Source organism: Cervus canadensis, chromosome 5 (assembly GCF_019320065.1).
Source record: "Cervus canadensis isolate Bull #8, Minnesota chromosome 5, ASM1932006v1, whole genome shotgun sequence".
NCBI lineage: Eukaryota > Metazoa > Chordata > Mammalia > Artiodactyla > Cervidae > Cervus > Cervus canadensis.
In genome coordinates this window covers 57,945,340-57,964,911 of record NC_057390.1, presented here as the reverse complement: position 1 = coordinate 57,964,911, position 19,572 = coordinate 57,945,340, and the positions used below count along the sequence as shown (strand labels likewise).

Sequence of the window (19,572 nt, the reverse complement as noted above, 5' to 3'; positions counted from 1 at the left end):
GTTTTCCAAACTTCCTGGCATTTTGAGTACAGCACTTTCACAGCATCATCTTTTAGGATTTGAAATAGCTCAACTGGAATTCCATCACCTCTACTAACTTTGTCCGTGTGATGCTTCCTAAGACCCACCTGACGTCACATTCCAGGATGTCTGCAACTAGGTGAGTGATCACACCTTTTTGTTATCTGGGTCGTGAAGATCTTTTTTGTATAGTTCTTCTGTGTATTCTTGCCACCTCTTAATATCTTCTGCTTCTGTTAGGTCCATACATTTCTGTCCTTTATTGAGCCCATCCTTCCATGAAATGTCCCCTTGGTATCTCTAATTTTCCTGAAGAGATTTCTAGTCTTTCCCATTCTATTGTTTTCCTCTATTTCTTTGCACTGATCACTGAGGAAGGCTTTCTTATCTCTCCTTGCTATTCTTTGGAACTCTGCATTCAAATGGGTATATCCTTCCTTTTCTCCTTTGCTTTTTGCTTCTCTTCTATTCACAGCTATTTATAAAGTCTTCTCAGACAGCCATATTGCTTTTTTGCATTTTTTTTTTATTGGGCATGGTCTTGATCCTTGCCTCCTATACAAACCTCCATCCACAGTTCATCAGGCAATCTGTCTATCAGATCTAATCCCTTGAATCTATTCCTCATTTCCACTGTAAAATCCTAAGGGATTTGATTTAGGTCACACCTGAATGGTCTAGTGGTTTTTCCTACTTTCTTCAATTTAAGTCTGAATTTGGCAATAAGGAGTTCATGATCTGAGCCACAGTCAGCTCCCGGTCTTGTTTTTGCTGACTGTATAGAGCTTCTCCTCCTTTAGCTGCAAAGAATATAATCAATCTGATTTCAGTATTGACCATCTGGTGATGTCCATGTGTAGAGTCTTCTCTTGTATTGTTGGAAGAGGGTGTTTGCTATGACCAGGTTGCCATTAACCCCACCATAGAGCAGCCAGAACTTACACAGGACTGGGAAGTAGACTCTTGGTGGGCACAAACAGAACCTTGTGCGCAGCAGGACTCAGGAGAAAGGGGCAGTGACCCCACAAAAGACTGAACGAGACTTGCCCAGGAGTGTCCAGAAATCTCCAGCAGAGGCGTGGGTCAGTGGTGGCCTGCTGCAGGCCTGGGAGCACTGAGTGTAGCAGTGCATGCATGGGACCTTTTGAAGGAGGTCGCCATTATCTTCATTACCTCCACCATAATTTGGCCCCAGGTGGCTCAGAGGTTAAAGCATCTGCCTGCAATGCGGGAGACCTGGGTTCGATCCCTGGATCAGGAAGATCCCCTGGAGACGGAAATGGCAACCCACTCCAGTATTCTTGCCTGGAGTATCCCATGGATGGAGGAGCCTGGTGGGCCCCAGTCCATGGGGTTGCAAAGAGTCGGACATGACTAAGTGACTTCACTTTCACTTTTAAATAGCAGAGAGGGAACACAGCTCCACCCATCAACAGAAAATTGGATTAAAGGTGTACTGAGCATGGCCCATGGGAAAGACTAAAGATTTCATCAAGAAAATTAGAGAAGGGAACATTTCATGCAAAGATGGGCTCGAGAAAGGACAGAAAAGGTATGGACCTAACAGAAGCAGAAGATATTAAGAAGAGATGGCAAGAATACACAGAAGAACTGTAAAAAAAGATCTTCAAGACCCAGATAATCATGATGGTGTGATCACTCACCTAGAACCAGACATCCTGGAACATGAAGTCAAGTGGGCCTTAGAAAGCATTACTACGAACAAAGCTAGTGGAGGTGATGGACTTCCAGTTGAGCTATTTCAAATCCTAAAAGATGATGCTGTGAAAGTGCTGCAATCAATATGCCAGCAAATTTGGAAAACTCAGCAGTGGCTACAGGACTGGAAAAGGTCAGTTTTCACTCCAATCCCTAAGAAAGGCAATCCCAAAGAATGCTCAAACTACTGCACAATTGCACTCATTTCACACGCTAGTAAAGTAATGTTCAAAATTCAAGCCAGGATTCAGCAATACATGAACTGTGAACTTCCAGATGTTCAAGCTGGTTTTAGAAAAGGCAGAGGAACAAGAGGTCAAATTGCCAACATCTGTGGGATCAGCAAAAAAGCTAGAGAGTTCCAGAAAAACACCTATTTCTGCTTTATTGACTATGCCAAAGCCTTTGACTGTGTAGATCACAGTAAACTGTGGAAAATTCTGAAAGAGATGGGAATACCAGACCACCTGACCTGCCTGTTGAGAAAGCAATATGCAGGTCAGGAAGCAACAGTTAGAACTGGACATGGAACAACAGACTGGTTCCAAATAGGTGAAGGAGTACGTCAAGGCTGTATATTGTTACCCTGCTTATTTAATTTCTGTGCAGAGTATATCATGAGAAACACTGGGCTGGAAGAAGCACAAGCTGGAATCAAGACTGCTGGGAGAAATATCAATAACCTCAGATATGCAGATGACACCATCCTTAGGGCAGAAAGTGAAGAGGAACTGAAAAGCCTCTTGATGAAAGTGAAAGAGGAGAGTGAAAAAGTTGGCTTATAGCTCAACATTCAGAAAACTAAGATCATGGCATCTGGTCCCATCACTTCATGGCAAATAGATGGGGAAACAGTGGAAACTGTGTCAGACTTTATTTTTTTGGGCTCCAAAATCACTGCAGATGGTGACTGCAGCCATGAAATTAAAAGACACTTACTCCTTGGAGGGAAAGTTATGACCAATCTAGATAGCATATTAAAAAGCAGAGACATTACTTTGTCAACAAAGGTCCGTCTAGTCAAGGCTATGGTTTTTCCAGTGGTCATGTATGGATGTGAGAGTTGGACTGTGAAGAAAGCTGAGTGCCCAAGAACTGATGCTTTTGAACTGTGGTGTTGGGGAAGACTCTTGAGAGTCCTTTGGAGTGTAAGGAGATCCAACCAGTCCATTCTAAAGGAGACCAGTTCTGGGTGTTCATTGGAAGGACTGATGCTGAAGCTGAAACTCCAATACTCTGGCCACCTCATGCGAAGAGCTGACTCAATTGGAAAAGACCCTGATGCTGGGAGGGATTGGGGGCAGGAGGAGAAGGGGACGACAGAGGATGAGATGGCTGGATGGCATCACCAACTCAATGCGCATGAGTCTGAGTAAGTTCTGGGAGTTGGTGATGGACAGGGAGGCCTGGCGTGCTGCGTTTCATGGGGTCGCAAAGAGTCGGACATGACTGAGCGACTGGACTGAACTGAACTGAGCATGGCCCTGCCCATCAGAACAAGACCCAGTTTCCCCCTCAGTCAGTCTCTCCCGTCAGGAAGCTTCCATAAGCCTCTTATCCTTCTCCATCAGAGGGCAGAGAGATTGAAAACAACAATCATAGAAAAGTAACCAATCTGATCTCACGGACCACAGCCTTGTCTAACTCAATGAAACTATGAGCCATAGTGCCACCCAGGACGGTCGCGTCACGGTGGAGAGTTCTGACAAAATGTGGTCCACTGGAGAAGGAAATGGCAGACCACTTCAGTATTCTTGCCTTGAGTACCCCATGAACAGTATGAAAAGGCAAAAAGATAGGACACTGAAAGATGAACTCTCAAGGTTGGTAGGTGCCCAATATGCTACTGGAGATCAGTGGAGAAATAACTCCAGAAAGAATGAACAGATAGAGTGAAAGGAAAACGAACACCCAGTTGTGGATATGACTGGGGATAGAAGCAAAGTCAGATGCTGTAAAGAGCAATACTGCAAAGGAACCTGGAATGTTAGATCCATGAATCAAAATCAAGGCAAACTGGAAGTGGTCAAACAGGAGATGGCAAGAGTGAATGTCGACATTTAGGAATCAGTGAACTAAAATGGACTGGAATGGGTGAAATTGACTCAGATGACCATTATATCTACTACTGTGGGCAAGAAACCCTGTGAAGAAATGGAGTAGCCATCATAGTCAACAAAAGAGTCCAAAATGCAGTACTTGGATGCAATCTCAAAAACGACACAATGATTTCTGTTTGTTTCCAAGGCAAACCATTCAATATCATGGTAACCTAAGTCTATGCCCCAACCAGTAATGCTGAAGCAGCTGAACGGTTCTATGAAGACCTACAAGACCTTCTAGAACTAATACCCAAAAAAGATGTCCTTTTCATTATAGGGGACTGGAATACAAAGGTAGGGAGTTAAGAGACACCTGGATTAACAGGCAAATTTGGCCCTGGAGTACAGAATACAGTACATACTCTTATGTAAATCCTTTTCCACTCAGCATGATTGTTTTGAGATATATCCATGTTGCTGAACACATCAATAGTTCATTTTTATTGCTGAATAGTATTCCATTCACAAATATAATATGGTTTAGCCATATTGTTGTTGATGTACATACAGCTGAGCTGTTTCCAGTTTGGGGCTCTTACGAATAAAATATTATGAACATTTTTGTGCTAGTCTTTTTTGGATACATGTTTTCATTTCTTTTGGATAAAGATTCCACTCCACAAGGAGCAGAATGCTAGGTTAGAGGGTACATTTTTATAATATTTATTAATGTTGCTAATGTTTATTATTATAAACATATGCCCTAGGTATATTTGTAGTGTTATAAAAAACGTCGTAAGTGACTTTATCATTATATTCTTCATGAACAATGGATGCGAGTTCCAGTAGGTCCACATCCTTACCAGCACTGAGAATTTATTGCCAGTCTTTTAAATTTTAACCACTTGGAGAATGTCAAGCTGTATTTCATGATGATTTTAATTTGATTTTCCCTGACAACAAGTGACACTAACAGATTTTCTTATGCTTACTGGCCAGCGATGTATCTTTCTTGTGAACCACAGATTCAAATCCTTGCCCATTACCACAAAAAAAAAAAAAGGTTGTCTTTTTATTATTGAGTTAGAAGACATTAAAATAACCTGTTCTATATACAAGTCAGACATATGCATTTTGAGTATTTTCTTCTAGTCTGTAACTTGCCCATACACTTTCTTATTGGTCTACTTCAATAGCATGTGACTTAAATTTTGACAAAGTTAATTCATCAAATTTTTCTTTCATGGTTGTTACTTTCTGTGTCTCGTGTAATGTAAGAACCTTCTGTCTACTCTCAGGCCACAAATATAGTCCTTTTTTTTTTTTTTTCCAGAGGCTTTATAGTTTTAGCTTTTACATTTAGGTCCATGATCTACCTTGAATTAATGTTTGTGTATATGTGGGAATTATTTCCATACAGATATCTAGGTGTTTCAGCAAAATTTGTTGAAAATCTTTTCCTTTCTTTACTGAACTGTCCTGTACCTTTGATAAAAATTAATTTACCAGAGATGTTTCTATTTCATGACTTCATGTTTTGTTCCACTCATCTGTCTTTCCTATGCCAATACCATAATATCTTAATTATCACAGCTTTACAGTAAATCTTGATGTCAGACACTATTAACAATTCTGTTCCTTTTCAATATTGTTTGGGCTATTCAGTTCCTTTATAAATCCAATTGTATTTCAGAATCAGCTATCAATGTCTACTTTTTAAAAAGCTTGCTAGGGGACTTCCTGATGGTCTAGTGGTTAAAAATCTGCCTTCTAATGCAGGGAACCTGGGTTCAATCTCTGATTAGGAAACTAGGATCCCACATGCCGCAGAGCAACTAAGCCAGCACACCACAACTATGCCAGCATGCCACAATTACTGAGCCTGCATGCTTGAGAGCTTGTGTGCCAGAACTAGAGTCCGCACTCCAGAACTACTAAAGCCCATGCTCTAGAGCCTGTGCTCTGCAACAAGAGAAACCCAGGCACCACAATGAAGAACCCAGCACAGTCAGAAAAAAAAGCCTGCTAGGATTATGAATGGTATTGAGTTGAATATAGATTTATTTGGGGAGAAGATAACATCTTTACAATATTGAGTTCTCTAATCTATGAACACAGAATCTCTATTTAATAAGATCTTCTTTAATTACCTTCAATAATGTATTAGCTTTCAGGGTAGAGGTTTTTCTACATTGTTTGCTAAATTCACTTCGAAGAAGTCTCTGTTACTTTCAGTCTCCATTTGTAAATGAAATTGTTTCGTTAACCTCATTTTCCAAATGTTTATTGTTCATATACAAAACTATAAATTTTCTATATTGATTTTGTATCATGTGCCCTGGCTAAGGTCTTCAGTACAATATTGAATAAAAGTGGTGACAGCAAACATCCTGGCCTTGATCCCAATCTTTGAAGGAAAAGTGTTCAGTGTTTCATCATTATATATGATGTTAGCTCACCACAGATGCCATTTATCAAGATTAAGAAATTCCTTTATATTAAAACTGCTGAGAAATTGGTATTGAATTTTTTCAAATGCTCCTTTCTGCATCTATTGAGGTAATTATATGATTTTTCTCCTTTTATTCTGTTACTATGGTTAAAGCAACCTTGTATTGCTAGGATAAATCCTTGAAGAAGCATATTGGTACTTAGAATATTAATTGTCTCTTGTCTCTTTCCTAAATAAACACTGGAGATCGTCCAACTTCTCCTTCAGAGTTCTTACTTCCCTCATGGTTCTATCAGATGGTCTCTCAGTATACACAGAATTCTCCCAGAGTTTTGCATGGGGTGCTAGATGATGTTCAGTTGTCTTTAGTACAAACCAAGCAGCATTATGGTTTAAGAGTAACATAGAAAGTAGGCTGAATTTGTGATTTCTATCTTCTGCCACTTCTACTATTCTTTCAGTTGACACATTTGAGTTCTAAATACTGAGAAGAAATGCTCTTGCTATCTTCAGTCTCTCATCCTAGGGTCTCAAACTCCTTTAAGAAAGAGTTAGCTTGATACCTTGCAAACTTTTTAGCCAAAGAGACTAGAAATGCCCCACCTCTCCACTTCTACTCTATTTTCCAACCTTACAACCTAAATAACAGATGCAATATTCCATAAATTCTCATCCTTCACACAATCTCCAAGATAGATGGTCATTTTAATTTATTGTTACTTTATAGAGTCCACAGTAATTCTATGATTTTGTTAATTTGTTCCCTACGTACCAGAGGGTAAACACCCAGAAGCAAAAAACCAGAAGTAAAAGAACCAAATTAATAGATGTATTTTTTGACCAGAGCCCCAAGTTAATTCTGAGAAACCTTTTAATCTAAGAAAAGAGACCTATTTATCCCTATCGATAACCCTAGCAAGTAGGACATTTAATCTCAGAGGGCTGAGTCACACCATAATCAACTCTAGATCCTCAAATGTGAACTGCTATCTTCTCTACTACCATCTGTGCTGTAAGATTATGTTCCCTGAAGGTAGCCAATATGTCACTCTCTCTTCCTCCTCCTGAATTAACTTTACCAACTATAGAAAAAGGATTAACAAACACCAGGCAATATTGCTCATGGTAAAAATAAATCCTGATATATAAACTGTATCTGGATATGTGTGTGTGTGTGTGTGTGTGTGTTACTCACCCAGTCATGCCGGACTCCTTGCAACGCCATGGACTGTAACCCACCAGGCTCCTCTATCCATGGGATTTCCCAGGCAAGAATACTGCAATGGGTTGCCATTCCCTTCTCCAGGGGATTTTCCCCACCCAGGAATTGAATCCAAGTCTCCTGCATTGTAGGCAGATTCCTTACCAGCTGAGTCACCAGGGAAGCGTTTGATTCACCCTGCATCTGGATGGGAGGACTCTAAATGAACTACATACCTAATGGAAGGCCATAGTTTGACCTTCTCTGATTGTGGATATGCATGTAATTGAGCATGTCCCTCACAGGGACCCTAGAAACTATACTTATCAAACTGTTACAAAAGCTATCAGTTCTTAGACATCATAAATATTATAAGCCAAGGTAATCCCTGTTCCTAACTATATGGATCTTATCTCCTTGTACCCAAGTTGTCATTTGGGGGGTAGAGATCAAAGAATAGCAACTGGGCTGCCATTGAAAACTCCAGTGAAAGAGGAATGCTCTGTTGAATGCTGTTTCTTGTCCAATAACCTTCTAAATGAATTTAATGCTAAGTTTGCGCTATTTGGGTCCTGTGAGTCTGAATGTCTGGTTAAACCTAACTAGAACTGCTGCCAATCTCTGCAACAATTGTAAGTATACCAGGGACCTTTCAGGTGTCTCATGATGTCTGGTTTCCCCAATAATGCTCTTTTGTACACTGCTTCATTTAAATCAAATCTTCTGAGCAACATTCAGTAAGACTTTGTCACTTAATGTCTTTTTCTCCCATTTCTATTGGTGTACATTCAGAAATTCAACATGAATCCCAAAGAGGATCAAATGAACAAATCCTCATTCAAGTACTGTGAGGTTGCCACATAGACAGAGGCACTAATTGTTTTGAAACCATATATAATTTTGAGTACCTGCCACAGTAAACTTCACATTAAAAGGCTTTGTCTGTTCAGTTCCAATGTCTATCACTCTCACTACATTTCAGTGATTTTTCCAACTGCCCATTCATGAGTACTGCACCTCTACAGAAAACATCTATATGAGTAACTTCAATAAAAGGTTCCTACCTAACAGCCAGTCCCTCTATCCAGTTAGCAGTAAATTTTATCTCAGATAGAGAAGAGGCTTTTTGATCAGCTGGTGTCATTTAGTCACTGAGTCATGTCCAACTCTTTTGCAACCCCATGGACTGTAGCCCGCCAGGCTTCTCTGTCCAAGGGATTTCCCAGGCAAGAATGCTGGAGTGGGTTGCCATTTCCTTCTCCAGAGGATCTTCTTGACCCAAGGACTGGACCTGCATCTCCTGCATTGCAGGCAAATTCTTTACCACTGAGCCACCAGGGAAGCTCCTGATCAGTCTAAATTAAATATATATCATGAATTTAATTTTACTTCACGCAAAGTCTGTAATTTCAGAATATATACTTTATCAATTACTAATGATTTACAGCTATACTCCATAAGAGCACAGGCTAAATGAAGAGCCCCTAGGTATCAATCTAAGATATACTCAAAATAATTCTAACAGTCTATTTAAGAAGTTTGCAGCTCATATATATTCATATAAATATGAAGAAATAATATGCCCATATAATTTTACTGGAAATAATATACTCATGTAATTTTATTTGTATAACGTGATTATATTTTATGCATTCATATTATAAAGATATATTTATATAGGGAAATTTTTAAATAATTCCTTCCTCTATAAAAACTGCATCAACAATTTTTAAAGCTACAAGGAAGAGTGAATGTAAGCTCTATTACTGCCACTTTATCTGGTAAGAAAATACCCACCATCCTTTACTTGTACTATATTTACACAATACATTCACTTTGATTACTCTTAAGTTATTATTCACACATTACTAATGTTAAATTGTAATATTTTTTTATTATCTTAAAAATATTTTACTCAAACATTTTTAGACTGGCAGTTCTGGTGCTAAAAACAAACAAAAAACTCCTGAGAGTTAACTTTGGAATGAAATTTACATGTGCTAAAAAAACATAACTAAGGAAGCTAAAACAAGCTGTGTTTTTAATTTAACTGCCATAACATGCTGTGCTATTAATTTAAGCAATTGTCCTCTGCAACTATAATAGAAAATACTGAATTAAACAGGCAAGGAAATATATTAAATGCTCTAATGACAGTAAAAAAAAAAACTGAGAAAAAAAGGTTAATATCAAAGCGTAAGTATGTTACAATGATTGTGGCATTATCGACCTAAAACATAAACGTGATCACCCACTGTCAGTACTTACCTGTGCTCCCTCAACATACAGTTTATATTCATTACTTTTGTATTTTGAATTATTTACTCTTGAATTATTTAAGGTCTGAATTATGTGTCTTCTCCAGATCGCATTTCTTCCATCAAACGAGACCATTGCATCTTATATTAATGTAAGACAGTATAAAGGTCAAAATGAATGGAACAAGACAATAGGTCAGAGTGACCAATATGGGCTACAATAGGAGAGAGAAGCCCACTCATTCATTTATGACCTTTCATTTAAAATATTTTAAACTCTTAGTGTGTTTCAGACAATGTGCTAGATGCTAGAGATGAAAAAATGATCAGAATATAGTCTCTATCTTGAAGGAATTACACAAAATATGGAAAATAAATACAAGAAATTCTGGGTCATCAAAAAGAACTTCTATTAGAGTCAGAGAATTTTAGGCTACCCCCAGAAGTTACTTCTGCAGTAGAGATCTTAGAAATTAAAATACATATGTTTGTTTAAGCAATAAAGGTTGTTATGGTATGAATGTTTGTCTCTCTCAAAATTCATATAATGAAATTCTAATTGACAATGTGATAGTATTAGGAGGTGGGGCATTTTGGGGGTGACTAGGTTATGAGGCTGGATGAGACTAATACTCTTATAAAAGAGGCCCAAAAGAGCTCCCTTGTCCCCATCCACCATGTAAAGAATACGATGAAAAGTCTGTGACCCAGAAGATGGTCCTTACCAAACCACGTTGACACAGTGATCTCAGACTTCCAGTCTCCAAAACTGTGAGAAACAAACTTCTGTTGTTTATAAACTATCCAATCTGATATTTCATTATAGCAGCTCAAATGGACTCAGATAAGAGTTCAGCTATAAAATCTAATTACTGTTGAATCCTTTCACTAAACCTGTATTTTGCTCAAAAATATTGTCCTTTCTTTTCTTTTCAGTAGCAGTGCAGAACTTCTGACATGCTATCACCATTTTTTCCCACTGCTGTGACGGAAATAGTACAACATTGCTCAAAATGGCTACAACAATGAAAATGTGTGGCATTCTAGTTGCTACTGATGGTATAAATGCCTAACTGAGATTCAGTTTTAACCAAAAGCCACATACAAAGAATAAATCATATTCTCTAATTAAAAGATTGAATTACATCTCAACTGGAATAAAGAACTCATGCTGTAAGAAAATGCATGCATTTGTAAACAGTACAGTGCACAAGGGGCAGAGTGACAATTTTAAATGGAGAGGGCAAAAGAGGCTTCTCAGAGGATGTGGCAAAAGAATTAAAATTTGAAGAATAGGTAAGTAGTTGGAATTGGTAAGGGAAGGACATGACTTCCCTTCCTGAAGTACTTCAACTAGCCAAATCAAACAAAGAACTCAAAGACAGCAAACACACGGCATATTTTAAAGTATTATATAATTCTGCTGACATTATAAACAAGCAAATGTCAACATTTATTATTGAAAAAAGAAATCCCAAAATGTTATTGAAATAAAAATAATAGCCAGGAGGGGTTGGAGGGAGAGATTCAAATAAAGAGAAGAGGAAATCATATTGAATTTCTCATCTTACACAAGGTGAGTCAACACACGCTGCTTCACTTTTAATGTTAGTAGAGAAATACAAGTTCAGTTATCCCTCTGGCTTATTTATTTCAGAAGACACTATTCCAAAATAAAAATATAGGATGTATAACTTTCAAATTACTCTATTAAAGAACATTTAAGAATGGTAGAAATATAAGGAGTGGGTAGAAAAAAATAAGAAAATTCCCAAATAAAAGTATAAAGTAATAGAAATGAAATTAAGTAGGTCTGTTAGCAAGAAATATAACAAAATACTGTTTATGAAGAGAAGTATCTAACACAGATAGAATAAAAATAAAGTGATAAATACACCAAATACAAAGAAAGTATGGATTACAAATATCAACATCAGGCAAAAACTTTAGACAACAGGCATTAAATGGTACAAACTGATCAAATTATAATTCACAATGAAGTATAGAATAAATTTTTATGAACTAAATAATTTAGGACTGAAGTTCTCTTTCATTGATGAACTATACACAAAGCATAAGAATATAAATAAGTAAATAATATAAATGTAAACTTGGGTCTAAAAGCTACATGCTGAATCTAAAAAAGAGAATATACATGTAAAAAGATATTCATAAAATACTTACAAAAACAGATCATCTATCTACACTACAAAGAAAAAGATCTCAACCATATTTTTAAAAAAATTGAGATATGATAGGCTTCAGAATCTTATTCAAACTAAACTAGAAATAAACATAGCCCATGACAAAAAAGCACATTCTTCTAAACATTCTTGGGTTAAATAAGAAATCAAAATGGCAAACATAAATTAGAAAACAATGCACCTGACCCTTGACTAAAACAGGGTTTAGGGAACATCAACCCTCTGTACAATGGAAAATCCACGTATAACTTATAGTTGGCCTTCTATATTCATGGTTCCTTCAAGTCCTCAGTTCCTACATATTCACCTCCACACATCATATAGTACTGCAGTATTTACTATTAAAAAATATCTACATTCAAGTGGAGCTATGCAGTTCAAATCAGTATGTTTAAGGGTCAACTGTAATTTATAAAATTTTCTCAGGACAAAACATCTATCTTTGCATACAAGTCTGACCATTTCCTTTTAACAGAAGTAAAAGTGAAGGTCAGTGGAGTTGAGGAAGTCACAGAAGTTTTTAACTAAGATATTAAATTGCTCATCCATAAAGGAAATCCCCCATAAAACAGCAAGAATTGAGGCATAGCCAAGAGATAAGTGCCAGAGTGCCCAGTTAATTTGGGAAAATCACCAAGAGGTGAATAGATGATAGAAGTCAAGGGATATCAATCCAGAAATTGATAGCAATTTACTAGCTGAAAGGAATATGTATATAGTGCTTGATTTTCATTCCAATAATAAAGGTGTAACATCAGTTCCTTAAGGGTGATAGCCAGATTGTTGATAAACATTTATTGACCAATTAATACAAAGAGGTTTGAACTACTAACCATTTTAGTAGTTTGATCAAACCAGCTATAAGAAATACTTGCATGGAAGCTTCTAGATACAAGGATACATAAGATGTATACAAATTCAAAACAAAGAATGTCCATACGCTTGATGTGAATAAATGAACATGAACTAGGAGAAGGTAGTCAATGTATCTCTTCATCTTATCCTTAAGACAGATTTTTACTTAGAGAGCATTCATTCCATACAATGACAAAATAAATATGAACATATTTAGGCTACTTCATACTATATTCAGTAGTTTCAATAAAGTTTGATGCTTTCTTGACTAGCCTTGGACTTGCTAAACTCTGTTATTACCATCAGCATATAAAGTTTCCAGTAAGCTAAATGCTGTATTATATTAGGAAGTATTAAGGAAGAAAAAATACCTTGTTAGTGGAATTGATTTTTTCCTGGGAAACAACAATGAGTTTTTCTGCAAAAAAAGATAAATTTTTAGTTTAAAGCAAATAAAACCAACCAACCAGTAATTTTCGCTGCCTTTTCCTCTTGGTTCACTCGGTTCTCATCATCATCTTCATTATCTTCCTCAAAGTCATCTAGATTGCCAATGTCAGCTTGCTTCATACTCATCAAACTAGCCAAACTTTGCATGTCTTCATCCCTATGTCAATAATACAGTTTATTAAATGACATTGCCTAAAAAAGGGTTGTTTCTTAAGAAAATAATATATTCCTTCTCTCTAAATGTTAACAAGACTTTTTAAACAGTTATACAAAACTAATGAATAATGTAAACATTCATTAATTTTTAAATTGCACATTTAATTAATAGAAAGTAAATGATCAACTGGTTAGTTAAATTCTGTGCTACATATGTAAATTTTCTTCATGGAATTAAAGTATGGCTTTCTGATCATGAAGTTTGGAAACAAAAACTTGTTTCATAAAATATCAGAACAGTTTGCAAAGCAGATGAGATCTAGACTTTAAAAATATTCAAACTTGCAGAAGTAATCAGAATAGAAATTCTTAATCTAAAGTCCAAGAATCCTTTTGGTTTTGTGGGTAGGAGTAAAAAGAAGTGGTAAACCCTGTAAATTATATTTAAATCTTGTTTAAATGTGTATTTTTCTCAAAGGAGTTGAAACTTGCCAAAAGTTAAGAAACTACAGTAACTGAAAAAGCACTTGAAAGCCTAGCCTTTGTAAGAATTACATAATGGAAAATGGGTTAAATTTCCATCTTGGGTTAATTAAAGACCATACATTTGATAAAATGTAAAAATGATTTTTATCTTAAAGTATTTTAAATACAAACTTATATAGTGTACTACTCAATGTTAACTAACCTAAGTTTTCTTGATCTATTATTTTCACCTTAAATTTCAAATACACTACAGTGAATGAAACATATTTCTAACATGATATGTACTAACTAAATTTCAATCTGGTATTCTTCCACCAAATCCAGAAAGCTAAATTAAAACACTTTTTCATTTTACCACGATAAAAACAAAACAAATGACACTTTTCTTTTGTAAATATGCTTGTTAATACTCATTCATCTTCTAAATATGATAGGATTTTGCAGACTAAATTGGTTTTTTTAATTCTTCACATTTTATCTCATTTAAGCTTAGAGTTAACAAAATAATTTCCTCTTTTCAAGACAAATTTAGTGACACAAAGTCTGTATGGGCAAAAACAGTTGTATTACTTTATGTGAATGCCTTACAAACTGCTTTCCTATCACTAGGATATAACTTCAATATATAACAGTGTTCTTAAAATCTTAACTTGCTTAATTTTATCTCCTATATTTTTGCCCTGAACATCTTCTTTGGGAAAGGTGAGCAGGCAACCAATGAGGAGATAGAGAGGTGGTTTAGGGTGTTCTGAGAACATACTTCACTCAAACTGATATTTAGTTTGACTGAATTTCCTCTCACCCAAATTCCCATGAATGGTGCTAAATCACTTACTGCTTTTGCCTAGTGGAAAGGAGTCCACCTTCAAAGAATCTTCTCTGATTATGTCTCTCTTCTTTCTCTGCTTCCTTTCTTTTCATTTTGGCTTGAACTTCAGGGCAAGGTCTTTATTTTTAACTTTTCAATATTTAAGTCTATAATTTAAAGTCCTGAGATGAAAGACTAATTGCTTCCTGCACTGTCCCTCTACCTCACTCCCATAGAAGCCAACTTTGCAGAGAAGAGGCTTATTGTTATCTACCAAGTCATTTGTAGATGAGTGTCAAACATCTCGTTTTGACTGATGCAGAGAATCCAGTCTAATCAGTCAAATAGACATGGCCAATTATAGTAACCACTTTCCACTAGGTCAAACACATTCAGAAGTGTGATGCAGATTAGAATGAAATGCTCATTCTTCCTATCACCGTTTAAGTCTTAGGCACAGAATTTCTGTTTTCCTCTCAGTACTCCAAGTAGGTACTAACCCTTTCACTACACCCAAAACATACACTTACTGTTGATTTGACTGTATGGAACAACTAAGAGAAATGTTACATTTTTTTCCCCTGCTCTAGGTATGTTTACCTCATTCTAACCAGTTAGAATTTTGTTTTTTCAGGAGACTACAACTGGGTATAGGAACCATCTTTGTGCAATGCTATGCACTGCTTAAGAAGTGATATTTGCAAAAGTAATAGTTATAGCAAACTGGTTATCTACACTGTATTATACATTTCCTGTACAATTTTTGAAAGGATGAGCCAAAGAACATGAATTGGCAAAAGTTCCTTTAGTTCTTTCATTACTCTTATTCTAAACTTTTCATTTTGGGTTCCCCTTGTGCCTCAGTTGCATCACACATCTCTACAAAATGCACTATGTACTTCACAGTACAACTACTTACACTGAAGACACTGAAATATAAAACCTATGATAACCTATGATACACATTTTAAATTTTTTTAAACTGCTAAAGTCATTTTTATATTACTGTTCATTCTCCAGCATCAAGAGAGACTATAAATAACAAGAAGTACATCTAGTTCAGCTTCTGAAACAAAGAATGGCAAGAATGATTGGTATGTGGTAGGATGTTCTCAACTGTTGCCAGTTAACTGAGATAAAAGCTATTTACCTACAATGTTTTCTTTAAAAAACAAACAAACAAACAAACTTTGAAGCAGCTTATCTGACAAAAGAAACTTACGTGGCTTTTCCTTCCCGAAGGAAAATGCAAGATAATGAAAACTGAAGAGTGGCAGATACAACTTTTTTAGACAATGGCTTGAATTTTAATTTGACATCAGTCTGTGTTGGCATTGGGCTTGCATACTGTTTCATGTTGATGCTGGTGGTGGCAAGAGCTTTTCTTCGACCAGAAGGGGATTCCTGGAAGATAAAATTCATTATGTAATTTGGAGTTGTTTACTTTATAGCCAAGTATCTTTGGATGTTATTTTAATAATTTGATTGAACAGCTGTTGAGACTTCCTTCTCCAATGAATTCCTATAACAATACTGAAATAAAACTGTAATAAGGTTATATCACAACTTTTATATCTTTTTAAAAAAATTAATTTATTTTAATTGGAGGCTAATTACTTTACAATATTTTGGTGGTGTTTGCCATGTATCAACATGAATAAGCCACGGGGGTACATGTGTGTGTAAGGCAGAGAAAACTTGGAGATAGCTGGCTCAGAGAAATAAGGAAAGACTAGAACAACCTTAAATATCTCAGGAAAGGAAAAGCAAGGAATGCAAACTAGGACAGGAAAGTGTCCAGGTCTCCTGTAAAAAGAGGATCTAGTTCAAAGCTAGGTATCAAAGCATTAACACTAAACAATTGTTTTCCTTCCTTTAATTAAATTTAATGTAACCTAAGGTTTCCAGGCTTCCCAGGTGGCTCTGTGGTAAAGAATCTGCTGTGATGCAGAAGACACAGGAGACACCGCGGGTTTGACCCCTGGGTTGTGAAGATCCCCTGGAGGAGGGCATGGTAACCCACTCCAGTATTCTTGCCTGGAAAATCTCATGGACAGAGGAGCCTGGCAGGCTACAGTCCACAGGGTTGCACAGAGTAGGACGCGACTTAAGCAACTGAGCGCGCACACAAGGTTTCCTTAAAAAAAGATTCTAGCACAAAGCTAGGTATCAAAAGCATTAACACTCAACAACTGTTTTCCCTCCTTCGATTATATTTAATGTAACCTAATGATATTTCTTCTTGAACCTTCAAATTTCTTAAAGAACCCCAGCCTCAGTGGCATTTCTACCTCGGTTTTTTCTACAGTCTATGAATTCTATATCTGTCCTGTACCTTGAGACTTAATTCTTCCCAGGATCTTTTCTGCTCACTCCAGTCTAAAGTTCTCTCTTCCCTCCCTAAGATGACATAAATCAAATTAGAAAGAGCTGGTTTCTCTGACTGTACGTCTGTGGTGGACACTGCTCAGGGACCCCAGCAGATCACAACTCTTCTCCATACAGCTATTGTCAATTTACTAAAAATGGGACACAAAATGAAACCTATTTGCTATTAAAGATGCTTAACATCCCATTAATAAACTATCTCATTCCAAAATTATTCTCTATAGCCTAACAGCCTAGGAAAATAATGAAAATAGAACAACAATATAATGATTGGGCATTAACTGTATCTAAGACATGCTGTCAATTCTGGAGAGATATAAAAATGAATAAGACATAATCTTTGACTATCTGTTCTAACGGTAAGGAGAAATCTTAGCCACAGAGTAATTAATAAATAATGTAAACCAGAAGTCATATACCAGCAATCCTTGGGCTTTACTAGTCTGAGAGTTCAGACCTAAAATAAGACCTAATTTCTAAGCTGTGTGACTTTGAGTAAGTCAGTAAACTTGAGGCTTGGTAATTTTCCCTGTAAAATAAGGAGACTGAACAAAAATCCATTCAAGTTCTATAATGGTTTTCTACAAAATTACTCAATTTTCCAACCAAGGCAGAAGAAACTATCCATGACTTCTGGATTATTATTTAATAAATCTTTATTTGCCCTATGATTGACAAACTTGTCTAAAATAAAGATATACTAATTTAATCAAAATATTAAAATGGCCTTTTTTAAAAATTTGACATTTCTGCCAGCAGAACAAGTAAAACTGTAATGTAGCATCCCTAAAGAACACCTTGTTTTAAAAAGTGGTCTTATCTGTCAGATTATGTACAGCAATATTACACAGAACTATTAGTGCATGTAGATGCCTTATGAATGAATTTTAAAAATGCATCAAGCACTTGAGAAGGATTTCAGACCTCTCAGAAGAAACACTTAAGAATATGCAAATACCTTCAACTGAATCAAGTTGAACAGATGTGACTGTCCCAAACAATACAAATGTTCTTTCCCTGGTCGCTACTGTCAATCAAAGAATAAGATTAAGGTCCAAGGTTGTGACAATGTGCAAAGTGAAAAACTATAATTGAGAGTATCAATTTATTACACTGCTATGAACAATAATCTCTCATTGTACCTTTAGCTAACAACAACTACATAAAATATAGGATTTAAAGCCTCTGTTTTGAAAGCATGACATACAAATTGCTACATATTATTTTCATATTTGTTAAACAAATCTATTTCACAAAATATGACATTGATCCCTTAAAAGTAATTATTTAATTTTATAACCAAATAATCAAACTATAAAAATTAAGATAACTTGGAAATGTACATAATTTTGAAAGCCTAATTTAAGGATGATTCCTGCAAAATCTCTAGTTTTGATGATTAACATTCTATTGTAAGTTCTGGGCAGGTAAGCAGAACAGAACTCTTTTGAGTCTACAGTGTCCATTTCTAATATTAACATAGGATGTCACTCAGAGCCTGTATCCTTGATAGGAAAGGGGGCCTAAGTGATGTTTTTAGTAGTTCTTTACCCAGCTCAGCCATTGTTTTCCTCTTTAAAATTAGCTGTCATAGAAAATACATTTTCTACCAGAACAATAATGAGAAAAACATAAGGATCTTTCACAGCTCTAACTCCAGCTCCATGAATCTTCACTTTTTATAACCATTAGGTCTATATCTGTATCCACCAACCAAGAATAGTATCATTGTTACCATCAGTTTTATAGAGAAGAATAAAATAACTGCTATATGTCTTTTGTATCCTATAGTCCTTCCTTAAAGGACTAGGAGTCAGCCTGGCAGAGAGACTTTAGAGAGAATTACTATTATTACTGTTAAAGTCCTAATGCTATTTCATTTCACATGAAGGCTGGACAAGAGGAGAAAAATAAAGGGGGAAAAAATAGTAAAAGGAAACCTTAGAGAAAGGAGGTTAGATGACTGAAGTCAGTAAGAAGGGAATGTTTACATAGAAACATTCAGCTAAGTTTCTGACTCCGGGCCTAAGCTATTTATATGTGAATCTGGCAGTATTAGGGGAATTATTTCAACATCCATAAAGCATAAGTTCTTATTTAGTGTTCATCAAAAAAATAAAATAAAGCTAGGCCAGCTTTAGGTAATTTAAATACCTGGATCCCACCCCAAGAGATGCTAAACTAGAGATGGCTCAGGAATCTGTAGCATTTCTAAAAATAATAAGTACCTCCCCTCCCAATTCCCATCTTGACCCTCTCATAAGCCCATCTCTTCCATCAAGTGATTCTGATCCAGTTAATCTAAAAATCATAGTTTCAGAAATACTTCCCCTAAGGAAATTACTATAGGGAATTTTAATCTCATTTTTCATAACTATTCTGTCATAAAAACGACTTAGCCTATATATTTCCATTTCTTTGAAATCCACATTATTGTAGTTGTAATCAGACAAACCTGGATTAGAACATGACCAGCATTTATTCTCTCGCTAATCTTTGGTATATTTCTTCATGTATCTGAGTTTCAGTTTC

General features: G+C 36.1%; 1 protein-coding gene across 7 annotated transcripts in view; it reads right to left on the bottom strand.

Annotated features, from left to right (window-relative positions):
• Positions 1–19,572, bottom strand: part of EHBP1 (EH domain binding protein 1) — a 427,094-nt gene that overhangs the window by 190,191 nt on the left and 217,331 nt on the right. For all 7 annotated transcript variants that reach the window (XM_043468858.1, XM_043468857.1, XM_043468863.1 and 4 more), the window contains exons 6-7: positions 15,875–16,056; positions 13,220–13,359 (exon numbers count right to left, since the gene is read on the bottom strand). In XM_043468858.1, coding sequence (XP_043324793.1) covers positions 13,220–13,359; positions 15,875–16,056 — 322 coding nt within the window. The remainder of the gene's footprint in view (positions 1–13,219; positions 13,360–15,874; positions 16,057–19,572) is intronic.